Source organism: Procambarus clarkii, chromosome 14 (genome assembly GCF_040958095.1).
Source record: "Procambarus clarkii isolate CNS0578487 chromosome 14, FALCON_Pclarkii_2.0, whole genome shotgun sequence".
Classification (NCBI taxonomy): Eukaryota; Metazoa; Arthropoda; class Malacostraca; order Decapoda; family Cambaridae; genus Procambarus; species Procambarus clarkii.
Window position 1 is genome coordinate 45,872,159 of NC_091163.1, and position 18,437 is coordinate 45,890,595.

The 18,437-nt window shown below is 37.4% G+C and overlaps 1 protein-coding gene and 1 long non-coding RNA gene across 2 annotated transcripts; one reads left to right on the top strand and one right to left on the bottom strand.

Annotated features, from left to right (window-relative positions):
• The first annotated feature begins 949 nt into the window (after window positions 1-949).
• On the top strand, window positions 950-3,940 carry LOC138364727 (uncharacterized). Its single transcript, XM_069324696.1, has 3 exons — window positions 950-1,109; window positions 2,299-2,440; window positions 3,327-3,940. The coding sequence occupies exons 1-3, from the start codon at window positions 1,107-1,109 to the stop codon at window positions 3,674-3,676; spliced, it is 495 nt and encodes a 164-aa protein (XP_069180797.1). The 5' UTR covers window positions 950-1,106; the 3' UTR covers window positions 3,677-3,940.
• Window positions 3,941-17,158: 13,218 nt separating this feature from the next.
• On the bottom strand, window positions 17,159-18,180 carry LOC138364728 (uncharacterized). Its single transcript, XR_011228515.1, has 3 exons — window positions 17,987-18,180; window positions 17,538-17,642; window positions 17,159-17,382 (listed from the first exon to the last, which is right to left on the bottom strand). It is a non-coding gene; the product is annotated as an uncharacterized lncRNA (long non-coding RNA).
• Between the last annotated feature and the right edge of the window lie 257 nt (window positions 18,181-18,437).

Consider the following 18,437-nt stretch of genomic DNA (forward strand, 5'->3'; position numbering starts at 1 on the left):
AGGGTCGGTATGGGGTTCACTACCGCCCACTGGGTCGCTATGAAGTCAACTACCGTCCACAGGGTCGGTAGGGGTCCACTACCGCCCACAGGGTCGGCAGGGGGTCCACTGCCACCCACTGGGTCGGTAGGGGGTCCACTGCCGCCCACAGGATCGATAGGGGGTCCACTGCCGCCCACAGGGTCGATATGGGGGGGGTCCACTACCGCCCACAGGATCGATAGGGGGTCCACTGCCGCCCACAGGGTCGGTAGGGGGTCCACTGCCGCCCACACGTTCGGTAGGGGTCCACTGCCGCCCACAGGGTCGGTAGGGGGTCCACTGCCGCCCACAGGACCGATAGGGGGTCCACTGCCGCCCACAGGGTCGATAGGGGGTCCCTTACCGCCCACAGGGTCTCTATGAAGTCAACTACCGCCCATAGTGTTTGTATAGTGTCCACTATCGCCCATAGTGTTATTATGGGGTCCACTACCCCTCATAGGGTCGGTATGGGGGTCCATTACTACCCACAGGGTGTGTCTGGGGTCTATTTTGGCAATACTGCTTTTCCAATCTTATTTGTTGTTCAATGTAAAATATTTGTTGCTCGACTTGCAACAATTTATATATATATATATATAGTATAGTGCCTTTGCAATAATGTACCAATGTGTGTATTTTCATAACTCGTTTTAAATTGTTGAAAAATAAATAACTACATTGTGAATGCAAGTCAAAAGTCAATGTTTACATGCTAAATCAGAGTTGCCAGATTCCGCTTAAAATAGCAAATTGTGCTTATTTTCAAAGCTTGAGAATTTAGCTTTAAAGTAGTTAAAAAACTACGAATTTCGCAATTTGCTATGTACTTTAGTGTACTATTTTAAAATAAGATTGGTTTTTAAGCTGCAAGTCATATGAATCTCAAAAAAAGTATATTATTAACAATCTTATCTCCATAGTTCACTAGTTTCTGTAAATCAGATCTGGTAACTGTAGGCCAAGTACTGGAAGACTCAAGACACAATGTGTTGAAGCTATTCTCTTTGAAGAAGTCATCTCGACAGGATCTTCCAGCTCCAGCTATAAAACTTCACCAAACATGGATCTACCTAGTACATCAAATGGTAAGGAATTACTAAACTGTACAAAGTTTTATGCTAGAACATTTGTTACAGAATTGTCCCTGTCAGGGACAATTCAGTCCCTATTCTATGTGTACTCCATCACATAGTGACGGAGTATGTGGGAATAATTTTGTTGACACTGTCCATTTTGTCAATTCTACAACAGCAGATAATATGAATTCCCAGAGATATTTGTAACTTGAGATACTTGGTTTGGTTTGGTTAAGTTAGGTTAGGTTAGCCTAACCCAGTAAATCCTCCCCGGCTAGAATATAAACCCCGGACAAAGTGCTCGTGAAATGCCAGGCATTTGCAAATATGAGGATGTGGTTGATTAGATTATATTCTTTTCTATATCATAGATGTTCAATATATGAAAAATATTTTAGACTTAAAAATGGACCCCTGAGGTACTCAACTTAACACATTTCTTCATATTCATTCCCATTTAGTATGACCTTTTGCTCTCTTTGTTTTAACTATTGTTTTGTGCACTTTACAATTTTTTTCATGAACCTGTAATTTCCTTGCTAGTCTTCCATGTGGTACCTTATTAAAGTCTTTAGCATAATCCATGTATACTACATCCACCGGAAACCCTTTATCTGAGTACCATGTTACCATGTCCCAAAAGTGAGGAGGTTTATTGGCTGGTACATTGTAAGAAAGTATCACAAAGATTACTATGTACATTAAAGTAAAATTTGAGGGTTATCAACATATAAATTGTAGCATAATTTGAGGAATATTTCAAGGTATAATATAGTAAGATATGCATTCAATATAACAATCATGATATAAGGTGATAGCAATGATTACAATGGAAAAGTTGTATGGTTTAGGCACATATATTCTGGCATTGGATTTCATAAGATACAGTGCGAGTTTAATACACTAGTTAGGAAACTATCAAGAAAAAATTTAGGTACTTTTTGGTTTTATTTTTTAAAATGGCAGAAGTTGGACAGTTTTTAAATTTGTTAGCAAGTTAGTTCCATAGACAAGGTCCCTTTATTTGCATAGAGTATTTACACAGAATAACTTTGACTCTGGGGATATCAAAGATATTTATTTCTGGTATTGTGATTCTATTATGGGTTCTATTGCACATGCCCAGCTATGCTTCAAACATTTATTTTGTTGCATTTTCCCAGATAGTGTTATTGTTTAAATATTATTTGCTTTTCAGCTAACATATCTGCGTGGCTGTGGGTATGAATCAATCGTTATCTATTACAAGAAAGGACCAGCACGGGTGACACATGGTATTTTACCAAACAACGTAATACAAGAAGAGGACAAGAAGATCTTCACCACTAACTTCTTTTTGTGTAAGTAGTTCACATAATATATAAATATATCACCACCTATTATTTTCTCTCATATATATATATATATATACATATGTATATATATATATATATACATATGTATATATATATATATATATATATATATATATATATATATATATATATATATATATATATATATATATATATATATATATGTGTATATATATATATATATGTATATATATATATATATATATATATATATATATATATATATATATATATATATATATATATATATATATAATTTCAATTCAATCATCTCTGTCGTTGATGTATATGGCAAAAAGTGTGTGGCCCAATACAGCACTATGTCTTAACGTAATGGGTCCAAGGGCCCATAAGGTCTCGACAGCATTAAGGGCCCTTTAGCAAACCAGTGTGCTGGTGCCCCTATGACACCCATGACGTCTTTGTATCATTTCAAGTTTGTACATGTACTTCTTAAGATATGGGCACCATACAACTGCTGCATATTCTAGCTTTTGTCTAAAAAAATCATGAACAATTTATTTATTATTTATCCATGAATGCCAGAACTAAACCCTGTGGTACTCCACTCGTGACATTTCTCCAGTCCAATACATTGCCTCTGATTACTGCCCTCATTTTTCTATCAGTTTGAAATTTTTTAATCCATGTTAGAAGCTTACCTGTCACCCCTCCAATATGTTCCAGTTTCCAGAACAAACTCTTATGTGGAATTCTATTGAATGCCTCTTTTAGGTCCAGATAGATGCAGTCAACCCAACCATATCTTTCCTGTAAAATTTCTGCGGCTCGATCATAGTAACTGATTAAATTTGTTACACAGGATCTTCCATTTCAAAATTTTTTATTTTTTATTTTTATTTTTTTCCAGCACGCACAAGGAAGCTTGATGCAGATAAACTTACATTAGGATCAGAAGGTGATAGCGATAATGCCCTGGAAAAAAATCCTGACGAGCTACAAGTGCAGCAGGTGCATAAAGTCCAAAAAGTACCGCAGGTGCAAGAAATTCAACAATTACAAAAAGTTCCGCAGGTGGAACATTTACAAAAAGTTCCGCCGGTGCAACAAGGGCTACCATTAGCAATCCTTCAGAAACAGCAAGAAGTACAAGTAGTAAAATTTGAACCACAGGGAACTACACCAGGAAAACAGTGTAGTAACAACGGAATGGGAATTTTAAAATACCTGAGGAAACAGGTAAAAAAGGACAAACAATAGAAATGGTTCCTTACACATTATTTGGTAGTTTATAGGTATTTTACTTATAATACTTTATATTATGTCTACAGTTTATAATTTAGTTTACAGTTAATTTACTTTTCAACTTCCATATCTTACATGAAGGATTTTTACTGTTTTTCATTTTTAAAACCTTATTAGTATCATTTATAGTTTAGTGTCAATTCACTTATAATACAATATATGGAATAATTTACTAAATTCATTTAACTATAATAAATTTAAATAAACATTTTTACCCCAGGATGAGTTTCAGTCACCCTACCCAAAAAATTAATGTTTCTTTATTACTAATCTTGTGAGAGGTAGCTTATTGTGCAGCCCATACTCATTCTGTGAGTGTTAGTTTATTGTGCACCCCATAGTCATCATGTCACCCAAGCCTGCTGCAGCTGCACCTGAGGGGTGGTGTAGGGAACCATTAGTGTACTATTATGATTTGAGAGAGAGAATGCTCTGTGGACAGAGCATCAATATGGCTTAAGGCATTGAGCTTTGCCTCAAGATGAAGCTTGGGCTGATCTCTGATTTGCTTCTTGGGAGTCTTCATTTACGTGCACCCCATACTCAACCACTTTGTAGTAATTAATTGTGCAACCCATACTCATCCTGTTACCAGTAGTTTGTGCAACCCATACTTATCCTGTGATCCCTATCCCTCTACTTCAAGTCCCTCAAGGGGCGCACGAATTCAGTTTGGCATACTGCATCCTGCCTTCCCATCCCTAGCTACTGACCCATCACAATATTTTATTTTATTTTATTTATATATATACAAGTAGGTACATTGGGGTTGTGAGAATACATTGAATAGTACAGTATTTACAATCTTGTAAAGCCACTAGTATGCGCAGCGTTTCAGGCAGGTCCTTAATCTAACAGATAATTTTAAGTAGGTAATTTCTATCAGAATTGATAAATGATAATAAATACATTGTTTACATACATACATTACAAATACATACATATAAGCTCAAAAGCTTCATTGAAGGTTGTAACAGAACCCATGAGCACCACACCAGAAAAAAATACAGTTTTGATATTCCAAGAATACGACTTAATCAAACTAGAAATGCTCTACAAATCAAGGGACCCAGAATGTGGAATGATCTTCCCAACCATGTTAAAGACTGTACCTCTCTCAACCAGTTTAAGATAAAAACTAAACACTACCTAATAAATTCACTAACCTACCTTACCCCTCTATTGTCAACCCATGTCTGTTATTTTTTTTTTTTTTTTTTAATCAACACTGTTTGTCAACCTATTGTATTTGTGCTGCTTTTTCAGTCATGTTCCCTCTTTTTTTTATCTTTATTTGTATTTGTTCTCAACACATTTTATTCTTTATGCTCAATTAGTATTAAGTTCTAGATATTAATGTTTTTCCTGCCCGAAACGCGTTGCGTAATAGTGGCTTTAGGCATTGTATGTACTAGCTCTATCTATATATCGATCCATTAATGTAACATTACTTGTATGTATGTACCTTACCTGAATAAACATATTTATTTATTTATTTATTTATTTATACAAGTTTAACTCTGGGGATATCAAAGAGATATTTATTTCTGGTGTGGTGATAATGGGTCCTATTACATCTGTCCAGGAAGAGTTTCAGAGCAGGATTTGCATTTAAGAACAGGGTTTTGTAAATGTAGTTGACACAAGAGAATTTATGGAGTGAGATTATGTTTAGCATGTTTAGGGAGTTAAACAAGGGGGCTGTGTGTTGTCTGAAAGCAGAATTTGATATTATTCTGATAGCAGATTTTTGCTGGGTGATGATGGACTTGAGGTGGTTTGCAGTGGTTGAACCCCATGCACAGATACCATAGTTGAGATAGGGATAGATTAGTGTATAATATAGAGAGATGAGAGCAGGGTTAGGTACATAATATCTGATTTTGGAGAGTATACCAACTGTTTTAGAGACTTTCTTAGTTATGTATTGTATGTGGGTACTGAAGTTGAGTCTCTTGTCTAAGAATAGACCAAGAAACTTTCCATCATTGTTATTGCTAATGTTTACATTGTCATCTGAAGCTGAATTGCATTTGTAGATTTGCTTCCAAATAAGATGTAGTAGGTCTTTTCTATGTTAAGTGTTAGTTTGTTGGTTGACATCCATAAGTGGACTTTTTTTAGTTCATTATTAACAACATTACAGTATTTAGTGTATGTGGGTTGGGGTTGGAGTAGATGAGTGTAGTATCATCAGCAAACAATATAGGTTTCAGAATGTTAAGAACATATACATCCTGCCTTCCCATCCCTAGCTACTGACCCATCACAATATACATCCTGCCTTCCCATCCCTAGCTACTGACCCATCACAATATACATCCTGCCTTCCCATCCCTAGCTACTGACCCATCACAATATACATGTAGTAGAGTGTTTTCTGTAGGCAATTTTCTAATTATACAATCATATGTTGCCCTCAGCTCTCCTATTTCATACATACTTTTTTTCTTTTGCAAGGGAGTAATTACTACATCTACATTACAATCCTCCCATGGTGGTGTAAATTTTCTCTTGGGCACAGCAATACACTCTGAAATAACATCATACTTAATAACATTAGAACATAAGGTATTCATATATGCTCTTTTCTTCATCATACATTGTTCAGTACTTCCCACCTTTTGAACTGAGAGGACCAATTCATTAGCTCCCCCACCTCTCATTAATCTAATGGCAGAAGCTACATTTATCTCTGCAATTCTATCCCCAATACTCTGCAGATTCAACTCCATCCTGATTTTCTCAATCATAGCATTTCTTGGGCATCCTAAGATAATTCTCATGGCTTCATTTTGTACCTGTGGGAGGTTGGTGCTGGGGTTACTGTGGGAGGTGTACTGTGTGAGGTTGGTGTTGGGGTTACCTGTAGGAGGTGTACTGTGGGAGGTTGGTGCTGGGGTTACCTGTGGGAGGTGTACTGTGGGAGGTTGGTGTTGTGTACTGTGGGAGGTTGGTGCTGGGGTTACCTGTGGGATGTGTACTGTGGGAGGTTGGTGTTGTGTACTGTGGGAGGTTGGTGCTGGGGTTACCTGTGGGATGTGTACTGTGGGAGGTTGGTGTTGTGTACTGTGGGAGGTTGGTGCTGGGGTTACCTGTGGGATGTGTACTGTGGGAGGTTGGTGTTGTGTACTGTGGGAGGTTGGTGCTGGGGTTACCTGTGGGATGTGTACTGTGGGAGGTTGGTGTTGTGTACTGTGGGAGGTTGGTGCTGGGGTTACCTGTGGGATGTGTACTGTGGGAGGTTGGTGTTGTGTACTGTGGGAGGTTGGTGCTGGGGTTACCTGTGGGATGTGTACTGTGGGAGGTTGGTGTTGTGTACTGTGGGAGGTTGGTGCTGGGGTTACCTGTGGGAGGTGTACTGTGGGAGGTTGGTGTTGTGTACTGTAGGAGGTTGGTGCTGGGGTTACCTGTGGGAGGTGTACTGTGGGAGGTTGGTGTTGTGTACTGTAGGAGGTTGGTGTTAGGGTATTCACCTAGTATATCTTGTTTCTGGGTGTACTAACTTAGTATATGTTGCGTGTGTGTGTATACTCACCTAGTCTCACCTAGAATATCTTGTGTGTAAGTACTCAACTAGTACTCACCTAGTATACCTTGTATGTGTGTATTCACCTAGTATATCTTGTTTCTGGGTGTACTAACTTAGTATATGTTGCGTGTGTGTGTATACTCACCTAGTCTCACCTAGAATATCTTGTGTGTAAGTACTCAACTAGTACTCACCTAGTATACCTTGTATGTGTGTATTCACCTAGTATATCTTGTTTCTGGGTGTACTAACTTAGTATATGTTGCGTGTGTGTGTATACTCACCTAGTCTCACCTAGAATATCTTGTGTGTAAGTACTCAACTAGTACTCACCTAGTATACCTTGTATGTGTGTATTCACCTAGTATATCTTGTTTCTGGGTGTACTAACTTAGTATATGTTGCGTGTGTGTGTATACTCACCTAGTCTCACCTAGAATATCTTGTGTGTAAGTACTCAACTAGTACTCACCTAGTATACCTTGTATGTGTGTATTCACCTAGTATATCTTGTTTCTGGGTGTACTAACTTGTTGGAGGGAGGGAAATGTAGTTGGTGGACCTGTGGTCAGGGTGGCTCCAGAGGTAGGGTGTCAAATTTCAGTGTTTATGGCAGGGTAAGGGAATGGTCGTCGTTGGTCTTGTGATTCAATATTTTCTTGTTGTCGCTAAGTTACACTTTTTCAGGTCTATATAGTACAATGGCCAGTCCTCATGTACCTAGTAATTATGTACCTTAAATTATGTACGTAAATTATGTAATTATGTTCATGTACCTAGTAGCTAGTAGTTATAGTGTCAGTTGGGGGTTAATGGGCCAGGCCGAGTGTGCCTGTGCCCCACAAATATCACCCTTATTGCTGACTAGTTGGTATAACGGCTTTTCCCAAACCTCTCTCTCGCCAGAATTATACTGACATGTGAATATCTTTGGCAGTTGATGAATCCTAAATATAAATAATAAATAAATAAATGTTTATTTAGGTAAGGTACATCCATACAAGAAATTTTTACAAAGATTGGTGGACTTATAGATAGATTCATACATTGCATAACTGCATGGCATAACTGGCAATCCCCTCACAGTGTTCAAGTGAGAACTGGATAAGCACCTCCAAAGGATACCCAAGTATGCCAAGTATGCTGCCCTGAGGAACACCAATGTTGATGGGTAGGGTGGGAGAAATTGAATTATTCACAGAAACATACTGGAGCCTGTCAGTGAGGTACGTAGGATTTGAGGTATTGCAGGGGATACAAGACACTGATCACTGGTCTCCCATTTGGTCCTCATTGCTTTATCTTACTATTATTGAATGTCAATAACCGTATTATGCAATTTCAATTTCTTCTATTGCTTTCTTTATTATGCACCCCATACCCATCCCGTGGGCCGTGTTGTAAAGGATTACAGAGGCACATAATCGGTTCAGGACCGGAACCCTCTAGTTCGTTTAGCTAAGCAAATAACAATGTTTGACGCTAGTTACAAAATTATTAATGTTGTATACACATGTACACACACACTCATACATACATATATATATATATATATATATATATATATATATATATATATATATATATATATATATATATATATATATATATATATATATATATATATATATATATATGTATATATATACATATATATATATATATATATATATATATATATATATATATATATATATATATATATATATATAATTATACCAGTATAATCTAATAATATATGTTAGCTTGATAAAACTGACTGTTCATTGTTGAGAAATGTGTTAACAAACAATATATCTGACTTATCAAGACTGTAGCTTGCTTAGCAAGGAACTTTTTTTAAATTTGGGTTCAGTTTAACTACCGCTCAAGGGATGAGTAATTGGGGCATAATAAAGGAACTAAGCTGATAAAATGAAAGATGGGAAAACAACATTAGAAAGATAAACTCGAGAGACGTTTTCATGTTAACCCGAAAATTATTTGAGGAGCAAGACAGACTGCGGGTCAAGCAATTGGTCTTTATGCTATCGTGATGGGGGATCAGCCATTACACGTGTTAATGACTCTTGTATAGTTGTGTAGTTAAGGACATCAGGGTAAAGGGGTAATGGGCATTGTGGTTGATTGTTCTACCTGGGAATCCTCCACTGTTTTATATCTTATGTATGTATGTATGTACTAACCTAGTTGTGGTTGCAAGGGTTGAACTTTGGCTCTTTGGTCCCGCCACTTGAATACATACACTTTCCATACACTTGAAACTGTGTATGGAATCAGCCTCCACCACATTACTGCCTAAAGCATTCCATTTATTAACTACTCTGACACTGAAAAGTTCTTTCTATAATCTCTCTGTGGCTCATTTGGGTACTCAGCTTCCACCTGTGTCCCCTTGTGCGTGTACCACATGTGTTAAATAAATGTATGTATGTATGTATGTATGTACGTATGTATGTATGTACGTATGTATGTATGTATGTATGTATGTATGTATGTATGTATGTATGTATGTATGTATGGAGAGAGAGAGAGGGAGAGAGAGAGAGAGAGAGAGAGAGAGAGAGAGAGAGAGAGAGAGAGAGAGAGAGAGAGAGAGAGAGAGAGAGAGAGAGAGAGAGAGAGAGAGAGAGAGAGAGAAAGAGAGAGAGAGAGAGAGAGAGAGAGAGAGAGAGAGAGAGAGAGAGAGAGAGAGAGAGAGAGAGAGAGAGAGAGAGAGAGAGAGAGAGAGAGAGAGAGAGAGAGAGAGAGAGAAAGAGATGAAGATCGAGACAGAGAAATAGATATAGACAGAGTCAGGGAGAGAATGTTAGACACAGAGACGTATAGATAAGGATATGCAAAGTCAGTGAGAGAATGACAGAGATAGAGCGAGGAAAGAGACAGAGAGATAGGCTGACACAGAGAATGTCAGAAACGAGGAGAGGCAGAGACAGAGGGACAGGGACAGACGGACAGGGCCAGAGGAGGGACGGGGGAACAGAGGGGGAGCAGTGGGACAGGGAGGGAGACAGGGACAGAGAGGGGGACATGGACAGAGACAGAGACAGAGGGACAGGGTCAGAGAGGGGGACCGGGGGACAGAGGGAGGAGAGGGGGGCAGGAGACCAAGAGAGAGGGGACAGAGGAGAGACAGGGACAAGGGGACAGAGATGGATAGGGGGACTGGAGGAAAGGGAGGGGGACAGATGATGGACAGCGGACAGAAAGAGTGGGCAGGGGGACAGAGAGGTACAGGGGACAGAGAGATGGACAGGGGGACATAGAGGAACAGGGGGACAGAGAGTGACAGGGGGACAGAGAGAGGAACAGGAGGACAGAGAAGAACAGGGGGACAGAGAGAGACAGGGGGGACAGAGACAGGGACAATGGGATAGAGAGGGACAGGGGGACAGAGAGATGGAAAGGGGGGACAGGGGGACAGAGAGGGGGAAAGGGATCTGGGACAGAGGACAGAAAATGTGGGCAAGGGGACAAAGTGAGGGACAGGGGACAAAGATGGACAGGGGGACAAAGATGGACAAGGGGGACAGGAGGAAAGGGGGGAGATGTATGAGGGGAAATGTTTGCGGAAGATGGAGAAGGGGTATTTAGAACGGTAAGTTAGAGAGGGGGCAACTAAGGCCCATCATTGAAAAACAAATGAGCATCATTGCAATAGCAGGAGCCACGCACATCTTTAGCCTGCGTTGTTGAGACATTGTCAATTAAGCGGTGTCCAATAGCAGTATCTTCGGTATTTAAGCGTTACCTTAAAAATACTGGAAATATTGAAAGCTATTAATCCAGATATTAATCCCCTTGTGCAACGCACACAAGAGGCAACAGCTTCTAGCTCTACAAGCCGCAATATAAAATAGAGAATAGGCGATTGTTTTCACTCACAGTGTAATAAACCCACGGACCCACCCACCCGCTGAAGCCGTAAATGCCAAGACATTACTTCCGTTTAAAATTAAGCCGGAATAATCCTCAGGTATGTGGAGGATGTGGGAGGCCTTTGATCAACCACCGACTTCCTGCCCCGTCGACGGGGCCATCAGCCCTCAGTGTGCCCTCAGCCAAAATAATGTGAAACATGTATGTGGGTGTATTAAATATTTTAATTTATTATTTCCAAGATTTAGCTGTTAGCTCTTGGACCCCGCCTTTCTAAGCGTCGGTTGTCTAATGTACCGACTCTCGGCCTCTTTTCCTCCATCATATCTAAACAACATATATTTTTATCTAACACACTCACACATCCCCAAGATGCAGCCTTTAGCAGCTTCCTGACTTTCAGGTTCCTATTTACTGCAAGGTGAATAGAGGCATTAGTGTGTGTATGTTTGTGTCTGTGTGTGTGTGTGTGTGTGTACGTGTGTGTGTGTGTGTGTATACTCGCCTAGTTGTGGTTGCGGGGGGTTGAGCTCTGGCTCTTTGGTCCCACCTCTCAACTGGCAATCAACTGATGTACAGATTCCTGAGCCTACTGGGCTCTATCATATCTGCATTTGAAACTGTGTATGGAGTCAGCCTCCACCACATCACTGCCTAATGCATTCCATCTATTAACTACTCTGACACTGAAAAAGTTCTTTCTAACATCCTAGTGGTTCATTTGGGTACTAAGTTTCCACCTGTGTCCCCTTGTTCGCCTACCACCCGTGTTAAACAGTTTATCTTTATGTACCCTATCAATTGCATTTCTCGCAGCCTGTCCTCGTAACTCATGCCTCTTAGTCCTGGGACTAGCCTATTGGCATACCACTAAACTTTTTCAAGCTTCGTCTTGTGCTTTTTTTTTTTTTTTTTTTTTTTTGAGATATATACAAGAGTTGTTATATTCTTGTACAGCCTAGTACTAAGTATATGGTGTTTGGCTAGATAAGAGTAAAACTGCTTGTAGATTAGTTTTTCAAAAAATGTTGACAAGTTAGGCAGGATTGATATAGGTCTGTAGTTGTTAACATCTGTGAGATCACCACATTTGTGTACAGGGGTAACTCGCTTTTTTAGGATAACTGGAAAGGTTTGGAGTTCAAGTTCAAGTAGCTTTTCAAAAAATGTTGACAAGTTAGGCAGGATTGATATAGGTCTGTAATTGTTAACATCTGTGAGATCACCACATTTGTGTACAGGGGTAACTCGCTTTTTTTAGGATAACTGGAAAGGTTTGGAGTTCAAGTGACCTGTTGAAGAGCATGAGAATTCTTTGGAGACAATTCCTAACCTATACTTCTTCTCAAGGTCATGTTTTTTATTAATGGGTTTAAGTATTCCCTTTGTAAGCAAGGGATTGTTAAGCCTTTTGGTTATGCTTACAAAAAAGTCACAGGACAGACATTATCAGCAGCAGTTATAAAATTGTCAATAGCAGTTTCATTGTGCAGCCTAAAACTTAACTCCCTTGACTCTAGAGGTATATATATTAGGTTTAGGTTAGGTTTTTTTAATTAAACCAGCCAGGATGAGTGAAGCCATGAAGGGCGTTTTTATTAATTAAAACACCCAAATGTTGGGTGCTTCAGGTGTTGTTCCTCTTGGATGATCTTGTACCTCTCTGTCTCACACCTGTAAGAATGAGTGATATGGTTAAGGGGGAAACAAAGTGCAGGCAAGGCAATGGAGGCCAGTAGTAATCTTAGGGCTAGGATAATTAGAAATTAGAGAAATTAAGTAAGAGAAATTAGCAAGAGAAATCAGGTAAAATTTATTATACTTAACTTTTGTATCATCAGTTTAGTAGTAATTCTTCATCTTCATCATCATCATCTTCACTGTCACAAAGCTCCAGGTAGGGCTCGGAAACATCAACATCCTCTTCCTGGTATCCAAATAAACGCTTTGCATCACTCAGCTTGTCAGAACACAACTTTTGCCCTTGCTTCAAAAGAGCCAAGATTCCACTCTTATTTTTGGTTGATAGGTGCTTCTCTTCAATAGTGTACTTGTTAGGATCCTGTAATATATAGACTATTTAATGGGGTTTAAGACATTTACAAATTTCCCTGAAAATACTAAAGAAATTAGAATAAATAAATAAAGTTTTCGGTAAAAGTTCAAATATATGTAAAACACACCAGTACAGTATATGAAAACCATGGAATTGTCTACCTGTCAAAGTTGTAAATAGCAAGACTTTACTCAAGTATAAAATTCTGCTGGATAAATGTTTATGAAGAACTGAATTGCAACACACATTTAGGCTGTTAGCTTACCTTGCTTAGATATGAAGGAAAAATTCCACATAACAACTCTTCAGTATGTTCGGTTAAAATCTCTCTCTTATTCTTGTAATATGCGAGATAATGCAGCATTTCTTGAACAGTGTGTTGTTGCTCTTCTCTGGATCTCTTCTGAAGCTCCACATCTTCTACTGCCTTCTTTTTTTGAGCAAGGGACACTAATAAAAGAGGAAAATTATATTTACTGCAAGTAAACTACAACTCAATTTAATGTAATTACAGTTTAGGTACTTGCATTATACATACTATACATAGTTTATTGTGCAGTATCAACCTGATAAAAACCTACGGATTATGATACTGCACCTATTTTACAAACAGTAGTGATGATATTTTACTTCAAAAATAAGTAAAGCTTATCCATTATGCATGCTAAATGTTAGTTATCTTGATAAGGCCGAATTGTAACCCCTGATAAAATGAGATGTAGTTACATACCATTTTGGCTATGATGAGGCAATAAATTGTGCCATGGCAGGATACCTTCTATTGCATCCTTTTCACTGAGAATTTCAGAGTTTTCACTATTGTAGATTTTTATGAAGCCTTGAAGCTTTTTCCTATCACACTCATTTCTGTGCCGGAGTGAAGAGCGCATTTTACTGGATGCTGCAAATAAAGTTTTTTGGCTGAAAGTTTTAAAGTAAAGTTAAAGTTTTAAAGATCGCCATTCTTGAATCAATGACTTTTGAACATCAAGTTTGTCGATCTCATTTGAAACTGTTATTTCCGTCTCTCTGGCCTATTTGAAAATATAATAAATTTAATGAACAAATCACATTAACCATGATGAGTGGTTCGAACCTATGGGCTTGGCATTCCCAGATGCTTGCTGTAGTTGAATGCGCCACAACATGGTCAAAAGAATTGCAACCTAGGGTACTAATGAACCCACAATTCAATTTTTGTTAATTATGCACCCCCATACCCATTCCATGGGCGGTTGTGCATGCAGTTTCCCATGTACTTGGTCTGTGTCCTCCAGTAGTTTTACCTCTGATGGCCCTTTCAATACACATAGAATTCATATTATTGTGATATATCAATACATGGAGAAAGACATTGAAATGGGGGCATCAAAGGCAGAACTACTGAATGACAGAGACCGAGTTCATGGGGGAATTGTGTGAAACCTGGTTTGGCTTCAGTGGAAGCCTTGGGATCCTTGTGGGTGCAGTAGTACTCCAAGTTGCAATTCATCTGACCATGTCGTGGCGTAGTGAACTAGAGCATGCATCTGAGAGCACTCAGTGCATGGGGTTCAAACCCTCATCACAGTTCCCGTGATATATCACGATACTGTGATTTCTCTGTGAACACATTTGATATATCTCGGAATCATACATTTAGGTTAATTAAATACTATATACTTTATACAAATTAACCTTATTGATATATTGAAAAAGTTCAAGCAGTTAATTCAAGGAAATGGTCGCTAATTTATAATGGAAAATATATGTAGTACATGATCTGAACACATAACTAACCTATAAATGCATTATAATACCTTTCACATATAAATGCATTATAATAAGTTTCAAAATAAATACAAATAAATAAAATAAATATATATTATTTTTAGTACCTTTCTGAGTCGAGTAACTAATGCACGAGCCAGTCCATCAATTTTTCGATGGTTCCAAAAGACTGCACCCTCTGTGAGTTCTTCTGTTCTTTCTGAGAAAAATATTTATAGCAATGAACATCTTGAAGAGCATAGATTAATAACAGTTTCATAACATACCTTTACTCACCACGACCAACTCAAGTTTGACCAATATGTTTTCATTCTTTTATTGATTATTTGAGGGAGTTGATACTTATTGAATACTGAATACAAATCGCATTATACTGATTACAGGGCAGGTAAAATAATAAAAAACTTGATCAGATGAACCATATAAACAAATACCAGCTTTCAGCATGTTTTTAGTTGTAGAGTTGTATCGTGAGAGGTATGCAAACACTTGCTCTGCCTCTTCCCCTAAAGTCATGCCACTTCCTTCTTCCCACCGCCCTCCATACAATACCTTTAACATAAAAGTATACAGTAAAAAAAAATTCAAATTATTGTACAAAAATTAAAAGCCTCCTACTATATTAAATGATACGTATATCATTAATCTTAAACAATCAGAAATCTTAAATTTTTTTACACAAACTGTACTTATTATATTTAATGTAATGTATACATTACATTAAATTTAATTAGTATACATAAATGTAATGTTATATTTTTATTTACCTGACAATACCAAGCATGTCCTTTTGCATGTAGGACTCCTAAAAATGGCTTTGCTTGACCAATGTGAAAATGTGATTGTTTCTGAGCCACAGTTAAGGCCCATGGCCAATATTTGCAAATTATGTCTTGACAAATAAACTTTACGTATTTGAAATACATAATTTGCAAATAGTGGGCATAACTGTACAGCTCTCCTTGATACATATTCAAGGTGTGGAGGATAATACCATGTCGACAGGAGGCCATGCTGATTCCTGTTTCATCCAAACTTTGGAATGAAAGAGGCTTATTTTGAGCAGCTTTCCATGTAGACACTCCACACGTGTGCTTACTCTATTAAACAAAAATATTTATAGTAACTAAATACCCAGTTGGTGAGCATGATTATAATTATGTAGGACGGGTAGAAGGTAGAGATTATTTTGCGCGATAGGCATTGTTGTTGCACATAAGAATTTCTATGGGTTATATTTCCTTATTCAATATATATAAACTATAATGAAAAAATACAAAAATGGCCACCATATGTTATAGTCGCCAAACAGTTATTAGGTAAAATTGAAGGTTTCTCAATATATAATAAAACTCACCTTAGTTTTCAAGCTCTGAATAGTGCCAACATGAGCTTGAACATCTTCATCTTTGCTGAAGATACTATCAGAATAATAGGGGTTTCTGATACCTCTGCAATGATAATTCAGAAATAATTATTTATTGTCTGTAACCACTATAATATTAAACAATGGGTAATGGGGTATCAAAAAATGTTTTATATGAAGAATTCTGATGCACTGCTAAATTTTACATAAAACAAAAATTTACATGGTGTTAGATAAATAAAATGATGATATGGATGCAATTGAAAGGCAAACTATAAAGACATACTCAGTTAAAAAATATGTCATATGACAATGTATATTTATATGTGCATACTTTATTTATAAGAACATTAATTTGAAGACAATATAATTCATTATAATATAGTGTGTGTAGAGAACAAAAGAATACTATACATTAAGTATCTGTAAAGCACATTTTATTACCTCCCAACTTTGTTGTAACGATACAGCTTCTTGTTGCCATCAATATGTACTGCTAAAGGGGTTTTATCACAAGCAGGACACTCATTGTCAGCTTCTCCTCTAATTTTTCTCAGCTCATATTGCTGGAATCGCCATTCGAAGAACACTCTCTTCGAAGTTATATAATTAATGGGTCCAATCTAGGAATAGAATTTTTTAGATGGTGACATTTAAAATGCATATTATGACATAAGATAAATAAACAAAAAAAACATTCCATTTTGTGTTTGAACAAAATTAAAAACTAATTATTAATAAATGAATATACATTACTACAAAATTTTGATAATTTTTGTATTGAAATATAAAACTGAAAATATTAAGAATAACGGTATCAAAACATACACGCCCACGAGAAGCACCAAAGGATTCCAGTGCAGTGACTAATGCCCGAAATGATGTTCCGGGACAATTTCTTTTGATATGGTGCCATGATTCAAGCAGACTGGTGCTGTAGAATGTGCTGCTCTTTCCTAATGATGAATAGAAACCAGACTTGTGCATGGTCTTGCCTAGTTGTTGATGCTCATATCCACAGTGGCATGTATAGATTGGAGTATAGAGGTCATACCTTCCTGTAGTTTAAAATACAGTGCATTGAGTGGTGTGGCGACTTGCTAAAATAGTGATGTAAAAATTAACATTTATAGCAACAAAAATTTCAAAATGTATTGTGATTCAGGAATATCCGGTAATGGAAATAAAAGGGTAAATTTTAAAGTTTATTTACCCATTATAGTGATGAAGATGCAGAGATTGCTGGAGCTTCAAATTTTAAACTTGCAATCTGTGCAGTTGGGGCAAGAATTTGGTGGTTGGGCTGGTACAACAGGTTCTGGTAACAAAGAAAAGGAAGACAGTTTGACAAAATGAGTTTTATGGAAAAGAATTTCAGACTGAATATTTCATTGTTTCTTGATTGTACAAAATATTGACATTATTCTCCAGATAATGACCGAGAAATTCACAGAAAAGAAACAATCAGACGATTAAATCAATCTATAAAACCAAGTGTCAGGTTTAAACTTTAAGACTTCTCCAAATGTTGTAATGACTGAAATGAAACATTTATTCATTTTATTTTGTTATACCAAGATAATCGTAGCTCTAGACTGGGATTGGGAAGTAGAAGTAATCTCGGAACAAAGTACGGATTTTATACAGGTATCGTATACTTACTCCAGTGAAAGATATTTCCTTCAGGGCACACAGTTTGTGTCGGGTCTAATGGCTCATAAAAGCCATTTTTCCAATATAATCTGTGGTGGAAAGGCATGAGAAAATGTTGCATTTGGTCACAAATGTGACACAAAAATGCAAAACAGTCTTCACATTTGATGCTTGCCTCACAATTTGTACATTGTACACAAACTTTACCTGATGAAAAAAGGGGTAATTATTTATACTAATTTTAAATACTGTATACCTAACATTTTAAACAATCTGAAGTCTAAATGTATTAATAGAGTGTCATTAATTTGCATATGATGCTTATTATACAGTATAACCTTAATGAACACAGCAATATTTAATTTACCTTTATCTGGAACACCCAACTCAGACAATGTCCAATCGAACAGCATTGCCCTGCTTTCTCCCCAATTAATCTCTGCATTTTTTCTTCTTTTTT